Source organism: Babylonia areolata, chromosome 7 (genome assembly GCF_041734735.1).
Source record: "Babylonia areolata isolate BAREFJ2019XMU chromosome 7, ASM4173473v1, whole genome shotgun sequence".
Taxonomy (NCBI): domain Eukaryota; kingdom Metazoa; phylum Mollusca; class Gastropoda; order Neogastropoda; family Buccinidae; genus Babylonia; species Babylonia areolata.
Window position 1 is genome coordinate 46930600 of NC_134882.1, and position 25000 is coordinate 46955599.

The 25000-nt window shown below is 44.4% G+C and overlaps 1 protein-coding gene and 1 pseudogene across 2 annotated transcripts in view; one reads left to right on the top strand and one right to left on the bottom strand.

The window, feature by feature from the left end:
• The window catches only part of LOC143284079 (tubulin beta chain-like), a 44966-nt pseudogene extending 37877 nt beyond the window's left edge, over positions 1-7089 (top strand). Inside the window, exons 6-9 of the transcript XR_013055486.1 lie at positions 229-471; positions 2546-2731; positions 4397-4515; positions 5305-7089. The product of XR_013055486.1 is annotated as a tubulin beta chain-like (transcript). The remainder of the gene's footprint in view (positions 1-228; positions 472-2545; positions 2732-4396; positions 4516-5304) is intronic.
• Positions 7090-10259: 3170 nt separating this feature from the next.
• Positions 10260-25000, bottom strand: part of LOC143284078 (uncharacterized) — a 22543-nt gene continuing 7802 nt past the window's right edge. Inside the window, exons 2-5 of the mRNA XM_076590712.1 lie at positions 20744-21437; positions 13755-13942; positions 12874-13057; positions 10260-10598 (exon numbers count right to left, since the gene is read on the bottom strand). Of these exons, the coding sequence (XP_076446827.1) occupies positions 10295-10598; positions 12874-13057; positions 13755-13942; positions 20744-21437 (1370 nt within the window). The 3' untranslated portion in view covers positions 10260-10294. The remainder of the gene's footprint in view (positions 10599-12873; positions 13058-13754; positions 13943-20743; positions 21438-25000) is intronic.

The window sequence follows — 25000 nt, forward strand, 5'->3', positions numbered from 1 at the left end:
ATAATTTGTCATCCTCCCCAGTCACCCCTCTATTCCCCCTAACCCTCCCCTTTCCAGGTCAGTTGAACGCAGACCTATTCAAGATCGTTGTTGTTAATCGTCCCCTCTTTCATCCTTACCATCGCCGTGTCCCCATTACTTAGTCAAGGTACCTACGATTATGAATTGTCATCCTCTCCCAGTCACCCCATTCAATTCCCCCTAACCCTGCCCCCTTCTAATTTCCAGGTCAGCTGAACGCAGACCTACGCAAGATCGCCGTTAACATGGTGCCTTTCCCGCGCCTGCACTTCTTCATGCCCGGCTTCGCTCCCCTGACGTCGCGGGGCTCGCAGCAGTACCGGGCCCTGACGGTGCCGGAACTGACGCAGCAGATCTTCGACGCCAAGAACATGATGGCGGCCTGCGATCCCCGGCACGGCCGCTACCTCACGGTCAGCGCTCTCTTCCGCGGGCGCATGTCCATGAAAGGTGGGTGGTGGTCGGGTGTTAAAGTCTTTATTTTTTTCTAAATAAGAAAGAGTAGTAACCCTCTTCTTACACAAGGTACACAACCTCAAGCCAGTGGTACTGGAGTGATGGCCTAGAGGTAACGCGTCCGCCCAGGAAGCGAGAGAATCTGAGCGCACTGGTTCGTATCACGGTGCAGTCGCCAATATTTTATCCGCCTCCACTAGACATTGAGTGATGGTCTGGACGCTAGACTAGATAAACCGAGGTTCCGTGTGCCGCATGCACTCAGCGTACGTAAAAGAACCCACGGCAACAAAAGGGTTGTTCCTGGCAAAATTCTGTAGAAAAATTCACTTCCATAGGAAAAACAAATAAAAACACTGCACGCAGGAACAAAAAAAAATTAACAATTAAATTAAAAAAAAAAAAAAAGGGTGGTGCTCTCAGTGTAGCGACACGCTCTCCCTGGGGACAGCTGCCCGAATTTTACACAGAGAAATCTGTTGTGACGAAAAAGACAAATACAAATACTTATGTAACCGACTCAACCAGAACACGGTGAATAACAGGTACGTGGGAACAAACCCAGACACCTCCTCAAAAAGGAAGCTCCGGGCTTATCCTTATACATTTTAGCACTGTCATTAAACATACAAAGTCCTATTTTTTAGCATCCTAAGTCCAGAGACCTAGTTAACCAGCATTTTTGTGTGCATGTATGAAACGATATTACCATTAGTACGAGATGTTGCATGTGTAACCCATTTTCAGTGGGTTTCGACTTTTGTTTATATGTGTCCAAAACTCTACTGTATCTGTGTTTTGTATATTATTTTCGATCTATGTTTGTTACTTTTTTATGTATTATCCCTCCACGCCCTCCCCCCTCCCCCCCCCTATTCCTTGTGACCCCCGGTACACTTGGTAAGAAAGACACATTCAATTCTATTCTATCTTGTACGCTATTTTACTCAATTTTGGATTTGGTCACTAAACTTGCGTGCCACCATCTTGTTTTTTTCCAGGTTTTTTGGTCCCACAAACCATGAAAATGATACAGATGGGTGCAATAATTTAGGACGCTAGATTAGGATATTATTGATATATACTAGTATTTTGGGATTTACTATCAAGAGATCCTTTCGGTCTTGTCTACTGTGGATTATTAGCATTCCTTGTTACTGCCCCACCCCCACCCCCACGCCCACCCCCACCCCCAGGCAATGTCTGGTATTTTTGGAGGGACGTTGATGTTTAACTGTACTTATGTTTATTTCAACAACCAAAAATCTAAGTCCATGTTCTATCTATTCTGTTCATCCCAGCTCACTTGATAACAACACCCCTTCCTCTCTCTCTCTTTTTTTTATTTTATAGAGTCATTTACTTATCTGTGTTTAACCAAACGTGAAAATTCAATACTTTACTAGATGTTAATGTCACGAGTCACAAGTATGTGTGTTACCTGTTACCTGTTACCTGTTCCTTGACTTGCTGATGTCGTTGGGGCACTGGTGAAAGCAATGTAACCACTCTCCTCCTCCACATGGTTCAGTCCTCTACCGCTCTCTGGGGATGATTCTGCTAGATTTATTCATTAACTGTCCATTTGTGGAGACTGTATCCTGCCCCCCCCTCGCCCCCCTCCCCCAACCCCCATCCCCACTCTCAGACTCTTTCTCAATCAGCCTCGTCTGCATCTTCCTCTGACTGACTGTCCCTTGCAAGATGGTCTTTGCAAGTATGTGTGACGGGACATTGAACATAATTCCTTCCTTCCTTCCTCCATTCCTTCCTCCCTTCCTTCCTTCCTCCTTTCCTTCCTTTCTCCCTTCCTTCCTTACTTCTTTCCTTCTTTCTTTCCTCCCTGCCCACCACCTTTTTCCCTTCCTTCCTTCCTTCCATCCTTCCTTCTTTCCTTCCTTCTTTCTTTCTTTCCTCCCTGCCCCCTCCTTCCTCTCTTCCTTCCTTCCTACTTTCTTTCTTTCTTTCGTCCCTGCCCCCTCCTTTCCTTCCTTCCTTCCATCCCTTCTTCCTTCTTTCCTTCCTTCCTTCCTCCCTTATTCATTCATTCATTCATTCCTGTGTACAGAGGTGGACGAGCAGATGCTGAACGTGCAGAACAAGAATAGCAGCTACTTCGTGGAGTGGATCCCCAACAACGTCAAGACCGCCGTCTGCGACATCCCTCCCCGGGGCCTCAAGATGTCCGCCACCTTTGTGGGCAACTCCACGGCTATCCAGGAGCTCTTCAAGCGTGTCTCCGAACAGTTCACGGGTAGGGACCTCCCCCCCCCACCCCCACCCCCGGCCCCCCCGACTCAATGTGGGGGTGTGGGGGGGGGGGGGTGAAATCTGACAGTAAAGCAATTTGAAAAACAGAAATGTGAATGGATGATTCAAAGATTGGGAAGGCCTGAACTGGTAAATATGTTATATATATATTTTTTTTTTTAAAGCACTCTGAGAGGTTTTAGAATGCTACGTAAATGTACTCTTCTTTCTCTACATCTTCTTCTTCTTCTTGTTTTCTATTTAGATACCAGTGTTTGCTTGGCTGAAAAAGTACAATGTGCGTGTGTGTGTGTGTTTGTGTGCGCGCGCGTGTGTGTGTATGCTAGTGTGTGTGTGTGTGTGTATGTGTGTGTATGCTAGTGTGTGTGTGCGTGTGTGTGTGTGTGTGTGTGTGTGTTTCTTCTTCTTGTACTTCTTATTCTTCTTGTTCTTTCTTTCTTTCTTTCTTTTTTTTCTTTTTCTTCTTATCCTGCTTCTTCTTCCTTCCTTCCTTCCTTCCTTCTTCTAAGTAGTAGTAGTTGTGTTGTTGCTGCTGTTGTTGTTGTAGTGGATACAATCGCGTGTTGGTACGCTGAAGGGTCATGGTTGATAAGGACATGTCTACTGTACGAAAAGGTCCTAGGGGTTTTTACTCTTGCTGTTGTAGTGGCTGAGTCAAGAATACAGAGCCTCGTAGACTACAATAATGATACTAATTTATATAGTTATGCATTGTGATGTACCAGTACCGCTGTCGTTATTGTTAGCGTTATCGTTTTCTAGCGGCTGTTTGAATCCTAAATTCTTCGCTTCGACAGCGTGTCAGCTGGAGATGTTTTTATGTTAATAATTCTGTTGTTTTATTCTGCTTAGCATTTCCCTGGAGATTGGATTATCGTAAATCTTTCCCATCACAAAAAAAAAATATCAAAAATTAACGGGTTGGCTTTGTTGGAGCTCCTTTACTACTCTTGTTTTATCAGAAAGACTGCTGCTTTCCGTGAAATATACAGCGTAATCTACGCTAAATCAGTGCTGATATCTTTGTCGACCATAGTTCCAAACTGTGTTTAAACCCTGCTGTGTGTGTGCGTGTGTGTGTGTGTGTGTGTGTGCGTGCGTGCGTGTGTCGTGTGTGTGTCTGTCTGTCTGTCTGTGTGCGCGCGCGTGTGTGTGTGTGTGTGTGCAAGGGAGTTGGATAAGTGGTGTCATGTCTGCTTGCAACGAGTGTGTAAATTAATTTGCCAGTGCAAGGGAAAGAACCTTATGTGCCAGAATGAGATTCTGTGTAGCCTCCCTTCCATTATGTGGCAGCTTTGTCGTGACATCGCTTCTATTTACAATGCAGTTGCGCTTGCCGTTACTTTGACTTGATGGATGTAGAGCTATATTAACCTTTCTCGTTGTCTCAGAGAATGGGCAAAAAGACATAAACTATCGTTTTACTGTTATTGCTAACAGCAGCAATAGTAGTTGTAGCAGTAGTAGTAGTAGTAGTGGTAGTGCCATTTCTCCACACCCGCGAAAATTGGCGAAAGGTGTAATATCATCCTCGTCGTCGTTGTTGTTTTTGTTACCAATGTGTGTGTGTGCATGTGTGTGTGTGTGTGCGTTTGTGTGCGTGTGTGTGTGTGTGTGTGTGCGTGTGTGTGTGTGTGTGTGTGTGCAGCCATGTTCCGTCGCAAGGCCTTCCTGCACTGGTACACGGGAGAGGGCATGGATGAGATGGAGTTCACAGAGGCTGAGTCCAACATGAACGACCTGGTGTCCGAGTATCAACAGTACCAGGTGAGCATAATGATGATAATCAACATCATCATCATCATCATCAACATTATGATGATGATAACCTATGTCCGAGTATCAACGGTACCAGGTGAGGATGACAATTATGGTAATAATGATGATGATGATGATTTTTTTTATTGTATGTATGAGTCAGTCGTGTTCGACAATGACTATCAGAACAGCAGAGAAGGCAACTGCTGTCCCGACTATCTGGGCTAGAATTTTATTATAATTATGGAGAGTGTCTTGCCAAAAATCACATCCCCTTTCTATCGGCCAAGAGGGTTCTAGGACAGTCGGCGTTGGAATGGTTCCCAAAGGTCAGCTACCCCCCCCCCCCCCCATGCCCCCCTCCTCCAAGGCTGCAGCACAAAGAGCCAGTGCAATTTTGTCTCCTAGTTTGAGAGTCAATGTCCTTCAGAATAGACTAAGCTGTAAATGATTTCCCATCGCTATGGACAAGACCATTGATAATACAGCTCTCACTTTGCTGTTGGCCCATCTGTCAGCTTATGTCAATATGTTATATGAGCTGAGTGTTGGGACACAATAATGCTGATAACAATACTGATAATAATGATTATTATTATTATTATATCTGGGTGTCCGAGTATCAAGTGCCGGTAGTAGTAGTAGTAGATGAAGAAGAATATCAACAGTATCAAGTGAGGAGGCCTTGATTTTTTTTTTAAATGATCATCATCATCATTATCATCATCATCATCATCATCAAACTACCACTAATTTCTTGTTCCTCCTCCCCCCCCCCCTCCCCACTTTCTTTTCCAGGACGCCACGGCAGAGGAAGAGGGCGAATTCGACGAGGAAGAAGAGGGAGAAGAGGCCGCCTAAAAAACCAGACACAGCAGCAGCACACCACCATTCCGTCCATTGCTGTTATCGGTGTTGCAGCTTGATGGGGTCACCCGCTCACCTCTCTGTCCACTGGGAACCAACACTGTCCGTCCCTTGTCTGGGTTTTGTTTGTTTGTTTGTTTTCTTGTTGTTGTCTTTTTACAGTGGATCTTAACTCTGTGCAGACTGAGCCTGTGTGTGTTTCTTTGTGTAGTTTTCACACTTCCTATTTATTCGTTTGTTACACCGCCATATATCTATGTGTGTGTGTGTTTGTTTTGTGCGTGTGTGTCCTGGTGATTTGTGTACAAGTAGATCTGCCTACAGAAGAAGCTTTTTCACTATGATTAGTATATACCGACATTGTTGTTTCTATGTGTGCGAAAGGCGTCTCTTGCACGGACTGTTTTTTTGTGGTTTTTTGTTGTTGTTTTTTTTTTAACACATCGAATGGATTCCTTTGCCTCAAGAAACTAAAAACATTATTTTCAACAACAAAAAAGTTTGAGTGAGTCATCCATCTCTTTGTGCTGCCATCAGAACGAAAAATGTTCATTGAAAGTATGAAAGTAGAAAACATCTGAAAGTACTGTGAACGAATTTCACTTGTTCGTTCAACTGGGTTTTCTTGCAGCTCAGAGTTTTATTTTTGCTGTGAATGGTATCAGATTTGTCTGGTAATCTGAATGCAAAGCAAGTAAGCGTTAAAAGACATCCAATTCCTGTACAAAATTACATGAAAACACTAAATTTTCTTCCTGTGTCTGCACCAGTTTCTATGACTGTCCAAAGTATCCATAATATTTCGTCACCAACACAGAAAAATGAAGCTGTTTGTCATAAAACTGCCAAGCGTTTATTACGATTTACAGATATTACGCCAGTTCAAACTGCCCATCGCCAGCGAGATTGCGTAATTTGACTGCCAGTATTGATAAGGTGAATTTTGTGGTTAACAACATAATGTGGTACGAATGATCAGTTGTACATCATACCACTTCTGTAAATATTCAATCGGCAATGCAAACCATGTTCCTATACTTCAAAGCTCGTTCCCTCCCCACCTCGCCACCACCACCCCTCCTCGCCCCCCCCCCCCCCCCCCCCCCCCCACCCCCCATCCCCATCCCCTGGCCTGCTTTCTTTTCATTCTGCACGATATATACAAGTGAGTAGGAAAACCGTATTGACAAAGAGACAAACTCTAATGAAATCACAATGCTTCGATGTAGACCATTTGTTTTGTGTTTTTAGAGTCTGCCTGTGATCGTTGTTGGAGTCATTTGTCAGCAAACGTTTCCGTTGTGTGTCGATATGAAAACCTGGTGTTCTGTGCGCCTATGTCTTTGATAAGTGAGGGGAAAGTATATTGCAGTTATTTATTACGTTTCCTTGTCCATTTAATTTTTTTTAAGTCAGTTTACAATAATAACGAGATTCGCGAAACAGGTGGTTTGTTCGATATTTCATTCGTGCGTCAACCATCTCTTTTTTAATTAACATTCCGTCCATTCAAATGGCTTCTGCCCCAGCGCCAACTGTTCGCACTGTTTCACTCCGTCTGTATTTAGTGAATTAATTTATACTGAATGTTGATACTGGCAGGGATTTTGTTCTTGTCTCAAGTCAGAATTTTTGTCTTATTTGCATACAGTGTTTTGTTCGAGGTCCAGGGTTTTTTGTTGTTTTCTTCTTTTTTTTCGGGGGGGGGGTGCGGTTGTTTTTTTGTTTTTTTTTGGGGGGGTTGGTTTTTTTGTTTGTTTTTTTGTTTTTGTTTTGTTTGTTTGTTTGTTTTTGTGTGTTTTGGTTTTTTTTAAATCATGGTCGAACCTCATGACCTGTCTGTTTGAAGCCTTTGGCGGTTCGAATACTGTATTGTTGTGTTGTTGTTGTTGTTTTTAATGCTTTTTATTCAAAGTAATTGGTTTTGTTTAAATCAGGAGATACCTTCAGCAATAAATGTTTACATGTTTGGAAGTGGAAATTTTTTATGGGTGTGTAAAGTAACGAGAGAGAGAGAGTTTCATTGCTTGTTGGGTGCACTGTATGTGTGTGTGTGTGTATCTGTGTGTGTGTGTGTCTGTCTGTCTGTATGTGTTTCCCCTTTTCTCTCAAAACAAACAAAAACATCTCTCTCTCTCTCTCTCTCTCTCTCTCTCTCTCTCTCTCTCTCTCTCTCTCTCTCAGAGAAACAAACAAATGAAAGCATATTACTTTTCACCTCCCCCGTTTTCTCTCCATCATGCATGGGAAAAAATATATATAATTATACATATATACAGATGCAGCCGTCCATCGCATTATTATATGTTGGTATCATGTCGTCAGTCAGAACCACAATACCTGAATCTTCAAAGGCTTGCCATTTCAATGTATTTACACATTATATCACGAAGTATGCGTACGTGAGATTGACTACACAAAGAGGGACAGACAGGCAGACAAACAGAAACAGAGACTGACTGGTTGACTGGCTGGTTGACTGAGCTTTGGAGAGACATACAGACAGACAGAGAGAAACCTACACACAGCAGTTTTGTCCAAACACGCAGACTGTACATTCTTTGAGTCGTGGGAAAAAAATATTTGGAAAAATTGATAAAAGTTTGAAAAACGAGACACAGATCAAATACAGACACTAAACAAGTACAGTCACTTTGAATGATCCTTACAGGTTTGTTCATCTGCACAGTCCGTGAGAAGACAGTTGTGGTCTCCGTGTTGTTAACTTGTCTATGTTGAGATATTTGTATTTCTTTTTATCACAACAGGTTTCTCTGTGTGAAATTCGGGCTGCACTCCCCACGGAGAGCGCGTCGCTACGCTACAGCGCCACCCATTTTTTTGTATTTTTTCATGCGTGCAGTTTTATTTGTTTTTCCTATCCAAGTGGATTTTTTTACAATTTTTTTCCAGGAACATCCCTTTTGTTTCCGTGGGTTCTTTTACGTGCGCTAAGTGCATGCTGCACACGAGACCTCGGTTTATCGTCTCATCCGAATGGCTAGCGTCCACACCACCACTCAAGGTCTAGTGGAGGTGGAGAAAATATCAGCGGCTGAGCTGTGATTCGAACCTCGCTCAGATTCTCTCCCTTCTTAGGCGGACGCGTTACCTCTAGGCCATCACTTCACTTGACAATGCACCTGAGCAAATTTCTCTAGTTGGGGATAAAGTAAGTCGTCTTATCTTATCTTATCTTATGTGCCCAACGATGCAATGTGGAGGAGGAAAGCCCTACAGTTTCTTCTTCTTCTATCAGTGATCATCACTCATCGGTCTAACCGGTGTCATCCTGTTTTGCCTTTTCCCGAATCGCCAAATCACGATAATGTCAAACCGTGCATACATAGTAAAGAATACAGAACGCTTTAACTCTCTCCATACGAACGGCGAAAGAGACGACGTTAACAGCGTTTCACCCCAATTACCATCATCAAAATATTGCAAGCGGAAGGCTCTTATACTGAAGATGTGAATGTTGACAAAGAATACCACAATTCTGACCGAGCTAAAGTTGGTCATTGGACAAACACTGTAATCCTAGTGTGAGTAGAAAGTAGGACGTCGTACTGAGTGCAGTATTCATTAAGGAACTGATTGTAGATAATCAACATTCCTATTATGATCAAATCGACACATCCTGATCTTGCCGCCAAAAGAAATAAGAGTTGAAATTAGTTTTAGACTGAATCCGCGCAGATTGAGAAATACCACAGAGAGCGAACACTGACAAGGCAGACATACAAAGATAACAAAGTGGTTAGCATACAAGTGTGGACTGATTGGTCGAATTTAGGAACAATAGAAACCCTAATTCTGCTTGCAGTTGTTACTGATATATGACAATACTAAACAGTAAATTAAAACAGGCAATTCAGATGGTGAATCAGATGAATCATAGAAAAAAAACAGATATTTGACAATAGGTGAATCGAATAGGATCTAACACACGTCGGGCATGAAAAATTGCGAAAGCGACTTCAGCTAATGATTCCTATAATCACAGTTCATAATTCAAGTCTTACCGTCACTTTAATACTTCGGTTAAGTCATAAACTTGGCCTGCAAAGAAGACAGTTGCTGAATGCTCCGTCCTACAGTTATCTGACCCATTTGTATTTTTTGACAAAGGGTTCTTCTAGTGTGGAATTCGGTGTCTGCTCTCGAAGGAACCGTGGGGGTAAACACTAGAGGACTCACTGTTTTTCCTTGATTTTGATTTAACAATGTTCATTATTATTTTCCTATCCAATGGATTTTACTGATAGAAATTGTGCTGTAACGCCGTTTTGTCCAGGTTCTTTTACTGCGCTATGCATGCTGGCGTAAACTGGATATGTTCGATCGAAGTCTGGGGGCAATCATCACGACTCAGTGGAAGGGACAACCAGGATCATAACCCAGCTACACTCCATTACACACTCTTAATCTCCGCTATCATCGTGCTCCGCATATCTTGTTTCCTCCTTCATTTTTGTTTTTGTTTTTTTTTTTTCTTTTCTTCTTTTTTTTATTTTAAAGAAGCAAAAGCGCTGTACTGTTATGCGTCATCGTCGATTTACTAAATGTAAATATCTCAATTGTCTCAAATAACATATAAAGGAATATATATCAAGAACGACCTTATACACTCACATGTGAATTTTCAGCATTGAACAATCAAAAATGTATTGTAGTGAATTCCTTTTGAAATCTGTCTTCTTTTGTTGTAGATAGATTTTTGCTTTTTCACATTTTTAACAAACTACACGCGCGCGCGCGCGCGCGCGCACACACACACACACACACACACACACACACACACACTCATCCCCAACCCCACCCCCACCACCTCCCACACCCGCATCCCCACCCCCATCCCCAACCATCATCACCAACACCAACTAACCACCCTTCCTTCCTTCCTTCCCAAACAACCCCCTCACCCCGAAGAAAAACAAGCGTCTTTCGACCCAAACACAACGTGGCGGGCGATCTCCCCTAAGGAGGAGTTCAGGGCCAGCAACTCGTGCAGCGTGTAGTCGGTGCGCACTTGCCTCCCTTCCAGCATGGAGCGGAAGTAGAGGTGGACGGCATGGTTCGGGGCCCAGTGGTAATGGCCCTCCCACACCTCCCGGATGTCCGGCAGGTCGGGTCTGACGAAGGCGTAGCCCGCGTTGTGGATCAGGTGGGGGTAGAGGCGGGCCAGAGTGTGGGGGAGGAAGGTGGAGTGGATGCCCCACTGCCTGCCATCATCATGACGACGATGGTGATGGTGATGATGATGATGATGATGATAACGACGATGATGATGATTATGATGATAATTACACTAATGATAACGCCAATACCAATCCTACCATTGCTACTGATGATAATGATACCCACACTAGTAGTAGTAGTAGTAGTAGTAGTAGTAGTAGTAGTAAGAAGAATAATAATAATGGATACTTATATAGCACACTATCCAGAAATCTGCTCTAGGTGCTTTACAAAAACGCTTTTGATAACATAACACATTATATCTATGTTACATACACACACCAAAATGTGACCACACACACACACACACACGCACGCACGCACGTACGCGCACACACACACGCACGCACGCACACACACACACACACACACACACACTGCATACATACATTTTAACATACATGTGTATCTAACAGCTACCCTAACAAATACGCACACATAGGCAGGCACAAACTTACATAAACACACGCACACACAATACACATTCATATACATGCATGTAGTTGTGGACCTGCCACAATTGAACTTATTGCTGAGGGAAAAGGTGAGTTTTGAGACGAGATTTAAAAGATGCGAGGGAATCAGAGTGACGGAGGTTATCAGGGAGCTTGTTCCACGTCTTTGGCGATTGAAAAGAAAACGATCTGTGTCCATAGGTCTTACTTCTGACGTGAGGTATCCTGAGAAGTCGAGTGTCAGAGGAAGAACGGAGCTGGCGAGACGGGGTATAGATATGGATGAGTTCAGAAAGATACTTGGGGCCAGATCCGTTGACTGCAGAAAAGGTCAGAGTGGATAGCTTATAGTCTATTCGATCAGAAACAGGCAACCAGTGGAGAGACTGAAGGAGAGGAGAAACATGGTCAAATTTAGAAGCTCTGCAAATGAGTCTGGCAGCGTTATTCTGAATTCGTTGGAGTCTGTCTAACAGGTATTTGGGAAGGCCGGCCAAAAGAGAGTTGCAGTAATCCAATCTTGAGAGAACCAGAGAGCATACAAGTGTCTTGGTTGCATCGGTTGAGAGATAGTGGCGGATAGAGCTGATTCTACGTAGTTCCAAATAGGCAACTTTACAGATATTCGAAGAAGAAGAATGATGGTAAGTAGTAGTAGTAGTAGTAGTAGTAGTAAGAAGAAGAAGAAGAAGAAGAAGATGAAGAAGACGAAGGCGAAGACGAAGAAGAAGAAGAAGAAGAAGAAGAAGAAGAAGAATGGTAAGTAGTAGTAGTAGTAGTAGTAGTAGTAGTAGTAGTAAGAAGAATGGTAAGTAGTAGTAGTAGTAGTAGTAGTAAAATGAAGAAGAAGAATGGTAAGTAGTAGTAGTAGGAAGAAGAATGGTAATGAGTAGTAGTAGTAGTAGTAGTAGTAGTAGCAGTAGTAGTAGTAGTAGTAAGAAGAAGAAGAAGAAGAAGAATGGTAATGAGGAGTAGTAGTAGTAGTAGTAGTAGTAGTAGTAGTAGTAGTAGTAGTAGTAGTAGTAGTAAGAAGAAGAAGAAGAATGGTAAGTAGTAGTAGTAGTAGTAGTAGTAGGAAGAAGAAGAATGGTTAGTAGTAGTAGTAGTAGTAGTAGTAAGAAGAAGAAGAAGAAGAATGGTAAGTAGTAGTAGTAGTAGTAGTAGTAGTAGGAAGAAGAAGAATGGTTAGTAGTAGTAGTAGTAGTAGTAGTAGTAGTAGTAGTAGTAGTAGTAGTAGTAAGAAGAAGAAGAAGAAGAATGGTAAGTAGTGGTAGGAAGAAGAAGAAGAATGGTAATGAGGAGTAGTAGTAGTAAGAAGAAGAAGAAGAAGAAGAATGGTAAGTAGTAGTAGTAGTAGTAGTAGTAGTAAGAAGAAGAAGAATGGTAAGTAGTAGTAGTAGTAGTAGTAGTAAGAAGAAGAAGATGAAGAAGACGAAGGCGAAGACGAAGAAGAAGAAGAAGAAGAAGAAGAATGGTTAGTAGTAGTAGTAGTAGTAGTAGTAGTAAGAAGAAGAAGAAGAAGAATGGTAAGTAGTAGTAGTAGTAGTAGTAGTAGTAGTAGTAGTAGTAGTAGTAGTAGTAGTAAGAAGAAGAAGAAGAAGAAGAAGAATGGTAAGTAGTAGTAGGAAGAAGAAGAAGAATGGTAATGAGGAGTAGTAGTAGTAGTAGTAGTAGTAAAAAGAAGAAGAATGGTGACGAGCAGTGTCGTCTTCGTTTGATTTCGTAGTGACCATAACGCACTGGCTTGGCGAACCGCAAATAGACGATCCGGGGTGAGACCCAAAGAGGCCAGCATTGCACTTACCTGGGGTTGTAGGAGCGGTAGTTCCTGTACCAGATGTCGATGAATCGGGCGTGAGGGGCGGAGACGAGCAAGGAGTTGGCTAGGTTCCGGGCGTTCTCGTGGCCCATGACGAACTCCTTGCCGCGGAACTCGTCCAGGCTTCTCAGCACCACCTGGTCCCCGTCCAGGTAGATCCCTCCGTACTCTGCAAGGTCATGGTCACGGAAAAGGTTGATTATTATTGCTGCTGCTACTGCGGCTGCTACCACTAGTACTGCTGGTGGTCGTGGTGCTGCTGGCTGATGTTTCTGCTGCTGTTGCTACTACTACTACTACTACTACTACTACTGCTACTGCTGCTGCTGCTGGTGCTGCTACTACTACTACTATTGCTGCTGCTGCAACTGCTGCTGCTACTACTACTACTGCTGCTGCTAACTACCACTACTACTGCCATTGCTGGTGGTGGTGGGTGTGGTGGTGGTGGTGGTGCTCCCACTGCTACTACTACGACTATTACTACTACTGCTGTTGCTGCTGCTGCTGCTACGATTTCTACTACTACTACTACTGGTGGTGGTGGTGGTGGTGCTACAACTACTATTGCTACTGCCGCTGCTGCTGCTACTACTACTACTACTACTGCTGCTGCTGCTGCTACTACTACTACTACTACTACTACTACTGTCATTGCTGGTGGTGGTGCTGCTGCTGCTACTATGAATACACAAATAAAAAAAGTAGATCTAAAAAAAAACACGTTTCTGAGTAAGTACATATCTTTCTTTCTTTCTTTCTTTTACTTCTCTCTCTCTCTCTCTCTCTCTCTCTCTCTCTCTCTCTCTCTCTCTCTCTCTCTCTCTCTCTCTCTCTCTCTCTCTCTCTCTCTCTCTCCCTCTAACCTTTCAGGGCCTCCAGTCTGGCGATGTCCGACTTGTGCTGCACGGCCCCTAGCGGTCGGCCGAACACCTGGGCGGGGGCCTCCCTCCGGACCACCACCAGCACGGGCACCAGGGAGGCCAGTGCCCGCCAGTACGGACCCTCGGGCACCGTGTCCGCGTGGAACAGGATCAGACAGGGGTCCAGGAACCTGCAAAAAAAAAAGAAGTAAATATAATGAATATAATGATGATGATGATATGGGTGCTAAAAAAAAAAGCGCCTATCCTCGGTCAGAGACCAAGTGGAGTGATGGCCCAGAAGTAACGCGTCCGCCCAGGAAGCGAGAGAATCTGAGCGCGCTGGTTCGGATCACGGCTCAGCCGCCGATTATTTTCTCCCCCTACACTAGGCCTTGAGTGGTGGTCCCGTGTGCAGCATGCATTTAACGCACGTAAAAGAACCCACGGCAACAAAAGGGTTGTTCCTGGCAAAATTCTGCAGAAAAATCCACTTCGATAGGAAAAACAAAAATAGATAAAACTGCACGCAGGAAAAAATACCAAAAAAAAATGGGTGGCGCTGTGGTGCAGTGACGCTCTCCCTGGGGAGAGCAGCCCGAATTTCACACAGAGAAATATGTTGTGATAAAAAGAAATACAAATACAAAGTTTAACTCACTCAGTACGGCCAGTCCTCTCTTCACAGACCCCTCGGATATCCATTGGGTGTACGTGTCTGAATGACCCAACCTTTAGCTTCCGTCGTCAGAATTGTGGTATCTTTGTCAACATTCACCTCTTCAGTAAAAGACCATTCCGCTTGCAACATTTTGATGATGGTAATTGGGGTGAAACGCTGTTAACTTCGTCTCTTTCGCCCTTCGTATGGAGAGAGTTAAAGCGCTTTACAAACACGGGGTCATCAAAATTTTGCACAGCAGGACGCCTTACTAGGAAAGAGCCATCTGACAGCTTGTCAATGGGCGCTCATCATTCTTTTCATGTGACATTCAGTCAGGTTTCAGTCACGCACACATGAATTATACTCATACACACATGCAACCTTTTACGCGTATGACCGTTCTGATTGTTTTACCCCCGCCATGTATTTGCATTGCTTTTTATCACAACAGATTTCTCTGTGTGAAATTTGGGCTGCTCTCCCCAGGGAGAGCGCGTCGCTACACAACAGCGCCACCCATTTTTTCTGGGTTTTTTTTTTCCTGTGTGCAGTTTTATTTGTTTTTCCTATCGAAGTGGATTTTCTACAGAATTTTGCCAGGAACAACCCTTTTGTTGCCGTGGGTTCTTTTACGTGCGCTAAGTGCAAGCTGCACACGGGACCTCGGTTTATCGTCTCATCCGAATGACTAGCGCCCAGACCAACACTCAAGGTCTAGTGAATGGGGAGAAAATATCGGCGGCTGAGCCGATGTATGCAGCCATACTCCGTTTTCGGGGTTGTGCGTGCTGGGTATGTTCTTGTTTCCAAAACCCACCGAACGCCGACATGGACTGCAGGATCTTTAACGTGCGTGTTTCAGCTTCTGCGTGCGGATACACAGGAAGGGGGTTCAGGCACTAACATGATGATGATGATGATGACGACGATGACGACGACGACGACAACAACAACAACAACAGCAATAACAATAATAATAATAATAATAATAATAATGATGACGATAATGATGACAGTGATAAATATGATAGAAGAAGAAGTTTCTGTCTCTGTCTCTGTATGTCTATGTGTGTGTGTGCGTGTGTGCGTGCGTGCGTGCGCGCGCGCGCGTGTTTGTGTGTGTGTGTGTGTGTTTTAAACAGACTTTATTCACATAGACATCAAAGCAGCTGCTTAACAGATAAGTCAGAGCGCATCAAGCAAATCTTATAGCCGTGCTCTAAATTGGTTACTTGTCAATGAACCAGCTGCAATTAAGAAAAAAAAAGGTACACGAACTGGAATGAATTTTTTTTTAAAAGTAATATGTGGAAGTGAAATCAACTCTCTCTCTCTCTCTCTCTCTCTCTCTCTTAACAGCAGTTTCATGCAAAAGGACATGTGCTCCCATGACTACTATTCACTTCTTTTTGACTATAATTATTTGTTCGTCTATATTCACATACTCTTGTTATTCAATAATATACATACCGGTTTATATACAGATATATATTGAAATATATATGTATGTGTATTAACAACTCATGTATTCATGCACCACCCTCCATCCCTCCTCCATCCCTTTTTTTTCACATTTTTCCATCCCCTTTGCTCTTCCTCCATTTTATTCTCTCGTTCCTTCCCAACCCAATAACGAACGATAATAGTCTGCTGCGGTTTGTGTGTTCGTTCTTTAGTTTAGCGTCTTTTCACTATTAGTGATATTAGACGATAAAAGAAAAAGAAAAAAAAAGGTGAGGTGGGGCGGGGAGAGGGGGGGTGGGGAGAGGGGAATGAGAAATCAGGATAATACAGAAAATGTAGATAACTACCAAGAAATACATAACTAACATGAAATTAGCTTTCACAGTAACAATTCAATAATGATGATAACAACTAAAACCATCAACACAATTATAAAGTATAAAGTACATTAAAGGAATGTAGAAATAGGACTATGAACTAATGCCTTTGAAAGTGTGTGTGTGCGTGCGTGTGTGTGTATGTGTGTGTGTGTGTGTGTGTTGTCTATCTATTCTAAGTTCTTTTTATACCGTCATGCTTATGCCTCTGTCATTTACACTTATTTAGTGTATGCCGTATTTAGAGCGAAGACTGGATTGTGAGGGTTCGGGGGGGGAGGGGGGGGGAGGGGATGGGAAGGGGGGGGGGGGGTGGTTGAAAGCTCACCGGTACTTCTCTTTTATCCTCAGAAATTATAGACAGGTTTGACATGTTTTGTATGTCTCTTCTCCCAGCGGATCATATCAGCGGATCGGAATGATGCCGATTCAGGCCGACCCCTTGGTCCCCAATACCGCCATGCACCGCCTTTCCTTTTCACACCCCCCCCCCCCCCCCCCCTTATACAACCCAAAGGATCTGCAGGTGTGGGCGATGATGGAACTGTCTGTATTTATTAGCAGCACACAGCCCGATAACAACTGCTTCAAAGGAGAGGATCCGATAAAGGACGAAGAAAACAGTCAATCCCACAAAATGTTTTAATGCACACGTGCACAACAGCTGTCTTGTACAGGATCACTTCTACCTGCCCGCCACACCCTCCTTTTTCACTTCTCTACACAATTGGCGTCAGGGGGTTAATAGAGTGTGTGCAAGTGCGTGTGTCAGTGTGTCAGTGTGTGGCAGTGTGTGTCAATGTGTGCACGTGTGGGTGGCAGTGTGTGGCAGTGTGTGCAAGTGTGGGTGGCAGTGTGTGTGCAAGTGTGTGCAAGTGTGGGTGGCAGTGTGTGCAAGTGTGTGTGGCAGTGTGTGCAAGTGTGTGTGGCAGTGTGTGTGGCAGTGTGTGTGGCAGTGTGTGTGCAAGTGTGTGTGGCAGTGTGTGTGGCAGTGTGTGTGCAAGTGTGTGCAAGTGTGTGTGGCAGTGTGTGTGGCAGTGTGTGTGCAAGTGTGTGTGGCAGTGTGTGTGGCAGTGTGTGTGGCAGTGTGTGGCAGTGTGTGTGGCAGTGTGTGCAAGTGTGTGTGGCAGTGTGTGTGGCAGTGTGTGCGGCAGTGTGTGCAAGTGTGTGTGGCAGTGTGTGCAAGTGTGTGTGGCAGTGTGTGTGCAAGTGTGTGTGGCAGTGTGTGTGCCAGTGTGTGTGGCAGTGTGTGCAAGTGTGTGTGGCAGTGTGTGCAAGTGTGGGTGGCAGTGTGTGCAAGTGTGTGTGTGTCAGTGTGTGGCAGTGTGTGTCAGTGTGTGCAAATGTGGGTGGCAGTGTGTGCAAGTGTGGGTGGCAATGTGTGCAAGTGTGGGTGGCAGTGTGTGGCAGTGTGGGTGGCAGTGTGGGTGGTAGTGTGTGCAAGTGTTTGTGTGTGTGTGGCAGTGTGTGCCAGTGTGTGTCAGTGTGTGTAGTTGTGGGTGGCAGTGTGTGGCAGTGTGTGCAAGTGTGGGTGGCAGTGTGTGTCAGTGTGTGCAAGTGTGGGTGGAAGTGTGTGGCAGGCTGTGTCAGTGTGTGCAAGTGTGGGTGGCAGTGTGTGGCAGTGTGGGTGGCAGTGTGTGTGGCAGTGTGTGCAAGTGTGGGTGGCAGTGTGGGTGGCAGTGTGTGCAAGTGTGGGTGGCCGTGTGTGGCAGTGTGTGTCAATGTGTGCAAGTGTGGGTGTCAATGTGTGGCATTGTGTGCAAGTGTGGGTGGCAGTGTGTGGCAGTGTGGGTGGCAGTGCGTGGCAGTGTGTGCAAGTGTGGGTGGCAGTGCGTGGCAGTGTGTGCAAGTGTGGGTGGCAGTGTGTGGCAGGGTGTGCAAGTGCACCCTGTCTTTCTTCCTCTCCCTTCAACCCTCCCCCCACCACCACCACCCCCTCTCCACCCCCACCTCCTCTTACCTGTAACCCTACCTACCCGTAACCATCATCTCCTTTCCACTTCTTACACAACTGCGACAAAAGATTCTACTTTGTCACCCTTGCCCTTGCCTGACGCACTTGTTGTGGCCAAAAGCTGGTGTGTGTGTGTGTTGTGTGTGTGTGTGTGTGTGTGTGTGTGTTTTGTTTGTTTTTGTTTTGTTTTTTGTTGTTGTTGTTGGTGTTGAACTTTCTGAGTTCGGAAGACTTTTTAGTCTGCCTGTCTGTCAGACTGTCTGTTCTGTCAGAATGTCTGACTATAATTCAACAGGTAAGTTAGAAATCACTTATGTAAGTCAGTACCCCCTACTAAAACACACTACTGCCACCACTAACCACTAATCACGCAGGAGACTACAGTCCATTGATGCACAGCTTTTCTGGAAACTTTTCGATACACACGTTGAACTAGTCTTGAACTATGGAGCGGAAATATGGGGACTCATGACAAGTAATCAAATGGAAAGAGTATATACTTTTTCAATGAAGCGCTTTCTTGGTGTCCCATTACATTCATCAAACACTATAATGTATGGCAAAACTGGCAGGTACCCATTGCATATTAAATTAATTGTAAAATGCGATTATGTAGGCAAGCATACGAGATGTTGCTGCTGCAAGAGGAGAAGGGTAAACAGAACTGGGTATTCCACATCAAGAAAACACTAACGGAACATGGATTCGGTCTGGTCTGGATGTGCCAAGGAGTAGGGCACGAAAGCGGCTTTGTATCTGATTTTAAAGATAGACTTATAGCATGTTACAAACAAAACTGGCACGGAGAAATAGAGAGCAATTATAGGTATAAATGGTTCTATTCATTTGTGTATCAAGATCGTAACAAACAAGTGGCAAAGAATCTATTTGCGAGGCTCATATTGAGAACACTTGGACTGAATGCCAACAGAAGATGGTTTGATTCAGACGTAGCAACATCCCCTTACCCAATGTGTGGCGAAAGCCCAGAAGATGAAAACCATTTCATATTTAACTGCAAAACATACGAAGAATTGCGAAAAAAAACTGTACCCTTTTCAATACAGCTCCAGTGCAGAGAAAAGATTTGCTCGGCACACTGATGACAGAAAATGAAGATATGATACTCTCACTAGCAAAATATGTATCTGAGGCAGTAAATATACGTAAAACGTTTACTATCTGTCCAAACACTCATTAATTAATTAAAAATTTAGTATGGGTTCTATGAGGGGAAAAAAGGCATAGACAAAAGGGAAGGGTTACATTTGGATGGTTAATTTTGACAATGTATTTTTATGATGTGTTCGTATTGATATGACGTGTTTCGGTGTTACATGCTTTAATAATTATAATATGTTTTATATGTACTTTGTTATGTGTTCGCATTGATATGGTGTGTGTCGATGTCACATGCTTAAATAATGATCATACGGATTATATGTAATTTGTTTCCTGTGTACTGATCAAACCTTGGAGACGAACGACTGGGGTGGGGAGGGGGGGAGGCACAGTACCCGACTGCAAATGACAAAGTACCAACGTGCCGCTTATCCCATAGTAGTTTAGTTTACTTTGATTATGTTTTTCCTTTCTGTTCCTTTTTTTTCACCATTTTTGTTCTGATTTGCACCTGCTATGTCACTAGAGCTTTACAGCTAAAGCATTGCATTGAACATTTCAGTGTTCAGTGTTCTTCTCTCTCTTATTATTATTTTTTTTTTTTACCCACCGGCTTCGTAGGTGAGGAAAAAGCATACATATTGTTCTTACTTGATTACCATGGTGGAATACAACTTTGCTTCGTTTCGATTTGCTTCACTCATTACCCTCATTAAATAAAATTTGCTTCAGACAATTTCAACTCAAAGAAACAACATGGCGGAAAAAGCAAGGGAAGGACACCAATCCTGGTTTTATTCAGATCCTACCCAACAAGAAACAATTTAAACACAAAACTCACGCAAACAAGTTTAGAGGGACCAAAGTAAATGCAAATGTCATCACATTGACACTGGTAGGAGGGTGCGCAGACCCACTTTCGTCTGATTTTCGTGGCGGTTCCCAGGTTATTTTCAGCGAGAACCGCGTGCGCATGCGCGTCTCCGTTTCCTTCTTCTTTTTTTTCTGTTCACCGAAAGTCCAAGATTTCGTCATGGAAATCGCTGTTCTGACGGAAGGATTTTGAACATATTTGGGGAGTATTTTTGCAAGTTTACGATATATATTTGATTTAATAATTACACCCATTATTTGCTTTAGTCTTGTTTATTTTGGGCGTGTATTTTTGACATCTCTGTCATTACCTATCCGAACTGATCCATTTATACACTCTGCCAAAAAAAAATTAATTAAAAAAAAAATAATAATAAAAAGCTGTTCGAACAAAGGCAGTGCAAACTGTCAGTTACGGTGGTGGGCTGCCCATGACGTCATACGACCTACTTTTCGCTCTGCAAGCAACGAAAGGTGCCCCGAGAAAGCAGGCCTGCAATCCCTACAGAAACATTTCGCTTCGTATAGTACCACTCACCTGTAAGCAGCCAGAACGCTAAGGAATGTCACGAGATCCAATGGGTGTCGGGAGAACCACACGTAGTGCACGAGGCGCGGCACGAGCAACCCAGAATCGCCGACGTCGTCGTGACAGCTCTCCTCCACGAAGCGTTTGAGGCACGGCTGTCCGAAGGGCACGGCGGGCACCGGAGAGTCCGCGGGCACCAGCGTATGACCGAGGCACGAGTGGTAACGAAGGGCACCACCACCCTTGCCTTGGTCCCTGTCCGCATCTCCTGCTTGCCGGGCTCCGTCGTCGTCAGCAGGGATGTGGGTGGGCTTGGTGAAGGTTGTAGCAGTGGCGGTGGTAGTTTTCTCAATCGAGTGGGCGGCAGAAGCACATCTGGCGGTGTTCTCTCCGGGTTTTTGGGTCAGCAGGGAGTTAGATTCCTCTTCGGCACATGTGAAGTTGGTTGGGAGTCCCAAGCGGTAGTAGGCTGATGGTGGTGGTTGTGGTGGTGTTGGTGAGAGGGGGTCGTTCGGGTTCAGGTTCAGATCCACACGGCATGTTTGGAAGAAGAGCTTGGGAAACGAAGAAGAAGAGTTGTTGCTGTTTCTGCTGCTGCTGCTTTTGCTGCTGGTGGTGGTGGTGGTGGTGGTGGTGCCCCTGTGGAGGACGAATTCAGCTCGGCGGCACGTCTGCTGGCGGTGGAAGAGATCTTCTCGGTACACTGCAAACCAAAAGGTATCGTGTCCACGCCGCATTGGAATACTATTTTTATTTTGCTGCGCTGTTTGATATGCTGTGCTGTGCCGTGCTGTGTTGTGCTGTTGTGTTGTTCTGTGCTGTGCTGTGCTGTGTTATGCTGTGTTGTGTTATCATTATCACCATATTATTAATCATCATTATGCGCGTGTACGCGCGCGTACGGGAAACTGCGTGTGTTTGCCGGTACGCAGGTGTTCGTGCGCGTGTTTGCGTGTACGCAGGTGTTCGTGCGTGTGTGTTTGTCTATGTGCGCATGTACACCTGCGCGTGTGCTTATGTGCGTGTGTACGTGCTTGAGTGCATGCTTGAAAGCAGGGGCCGGGCGCTGGTGAAAAACCTCAGGCCAAGATCCAGTTAGAAAAAACAAGGCAATGAATAAAGGAGGAAAGAGCACAATGCAGCCAGAAGGTGTATAATGTGCATTCAGTTGATAAGCGCTCACCCAGACCACACACACACACACACACACACACACACAGAGCTCGCCTCCCTCCCTCCCTCCCTCCCTCCCCCGACACCCTTCCCCTCCACTCCAAAGCCACCTTTCCACACCCCTACCCCCACATCATGCAGCCCCTTCAACTTCATTCTAACCTCTCAGTTTTACTGTCAGCACTGCCCTCCTGCGCGACTTTCTCAAACGGCACTCTTCTTCCCTTCCCTCTCCCCCTGCCCCCAATTCGCGTCCCTCACTTCCTTCATCGTCCACTTTTTCACACCTGGAGTCTTTTTTTCCCCCCGGGTCACACACAGACAAAATCTCAGGGTTATGAGATTGTCCTTTCATACCGTGCGTTTGACGGGCCCCACAAAGAATAGAAAACAAGAAAAGGTGATGCGGAACAGAACGAAGAATCCTTCGCTGCTTTTAAATATTGACACCCCACCCCCAGCCCCCCGTGCCGCCCCCCCCACACCGCCCCCCTCCCAATGTTTTCTCCTCACTGGTTTTAAATATTGACACCCCTTCCCAGTGTTGTCTCCTCGATGATTTTAAATATTGACACCCCCTCCCAATGTTTTCTCCTCGCTGATTTTAAATATTGACACCCAATCCCCCCCCCCGCCCCCCCCCCCCACCCCCGTGACACCCACACCCAATGTTTTCTCCTCGCTGATTTTAAATATTGACACCCTCTTCCAATGTTTTCTCCTCACTGATTTTAAATATTGACACCCCTTTCCAGTGTTTTCGCCTCGCTGATTTTAAATATTGACATCCCCCCACCCCGTGACACCCACACCGCCCCCTTCCAATGTTTTCTCCTCGTTGATTTTAAATATTGACACCCCCTCTTTTCTCCTCGCTGCTTTTAAATATTGACACCCCCTCCCAGTGTTTTCTCCTCGATGATTTTAAATATTGACACCCCCTCCCAATGTTTTCTCCTCGCTGATTTTAAATATTGACACCCCCTCCCAATGTTTTCTCCTCGATGATTTTAAATATTGACACCCCACCACACACCCCCGTGACACCCACACCGCCCCCCTCCCAATGTTTTCTCCTCACTGATTTTAAATATTGACACCCCCTCCCAATGTTTTCTCCTCGCTGCTTTTAAATATTGATACCCCTTCTTGATGTTCTCACACACACAATCCCACCATTCTGGACGAAGGCCTGACTAAGCGCGTTGGGTTACGCTGCTGGTCAGGCATCTGCTTGGCAGATGTGGTGTAGCGTATATGGATTTGTCCGAGCGCAGTGACGCTTCCTTGAGCTACTGAAACTGATACTGAATCTGGACGAAATGTCAAGCAATGTCACAAACACACCATTTTCACTGATTAATTGATTTAACCATAAGCAACTGAAATTTGAGGTTTGTTTTCCGATTGACTTGCAGTTCACTGAGCACAGGCAATTGTGTTCTGTCACACACACACACACACACTATGGACATTCTCAGTGTCACATTCTCTATGCTGTTCCAATCACTTTGCATTCCTTCTATGTATCGATTGTTATATTTTTATTTTGTTTGGGGTCAGTAATCTGCTCCTCTTTTTTTTTTCTTTTTAAGTAAATAGATGTGGTGTAGTGAGCAAATAATTATGGATCAGTCCGCATGCTTTGAATAGGGGAAACGGGAACGGCGGGTAGTAGGCAAAGCAGGACAACCAGTACAATACAATGCAATACAATACAATACAATACAATACAAATTTATTCATTCATTTGGAAATTAAATTGTTAATAAAGTTGTATTGTATCGTACTGTTTGTCCTGTTTTGCCTATTACCCGCCGTTCCCGTTTCGCCTATTCAAAGCATGCAGACTGATCCATAATTATTCGCTCGCTACACCACATCTGCTTACTTTAAAAAAAAAATATCTGAACATTTTTTTTTTTAAATATTTAAAAAAAGGAAGCAGATAACTCTCATGAGACTATTGAAGGGTGACAGCATGATCAGGGGAAAAGGGGGAAAAGATCAGCAGGGGGAGGAAAGGCCCCGAATCCCTGCTGGGATGACAAAAGTGTGGCATGGCACCATCAGCAAAAAAAACCAAACAAAAAACAAAACAAAACAAGAGAGGCAAGGCCTTCAAGACTCACTTGTGATAAATTAAGTCCCCTAGCATTAATTACAGAGTAATTTCCCTTTTTTTACTATCTGCACCAAAACGTTTGCAAAAATAAATAAAAATTCCATGCTTAGCAAAATAAGTTCCAGTTTGAACAAAAAATGATAATAATGACTCCTCTTGTTGTTGTGTCAGAATAAGAGGTCAAAGTGCCAAGTTTAGAGAATACAAAAAATATAAATATAACAGTAAATGCAGTTTGCATATAATCAGGCTTCTTTTTTTAAAATTTTTTGTGCCCATCCCAGAGGTGCAATATTGTTTTAAACAGGATGACTGGAAAGAACTGATTTTTTTTCCTATTTTTATGCCAAATTTGGTGTCAACTGACAAAGTATTTGCAGAGAAAATGTCAATGTTAAAGTTTACCACGGACACACACACACACAGACACACGGACACACACACACACACCCACACACACACACACACACACACACACACACACACACACACACAACCGAACACCGGGTTAAAACATAGACTGACTTTTTTTACACAAGTGAGTCAAAAAGCCAGCGAGGGACTATTTCACCGTGTTGTGTGGTAGTGGAGGAGACCACATCAGGCGTGCTGTTTAGTAGCGCCTGCCTCACCCTGTCTTTTGCCCCCCCACCCCGCCCCCAAGCTTCCCGCCCCACCCTCCAGATGAGGGGGTTAGGTGAACGTCCTGTTGGCACGCCCTGTCACAAGAATAGAGGTGCCTCCACCCCCCAATCCCCATCCCCTTCCACCCAACCCCCCAGTTACCCAACTCTCTAATTACCAAGAAATGAAAAAAGAAAAAAAAAAGGAAACCAACTCCCCGATAATTGGGCAGGACACCCCCCCCCCCCCACTCCGCATCCCCTCACCCTCCCCTCCCCACCCCCCCTTTCTTTCGTGTCAGAAATATGCCTGTCAAAGAAGTTTCGCTCTCTTTCTGTAAAGGT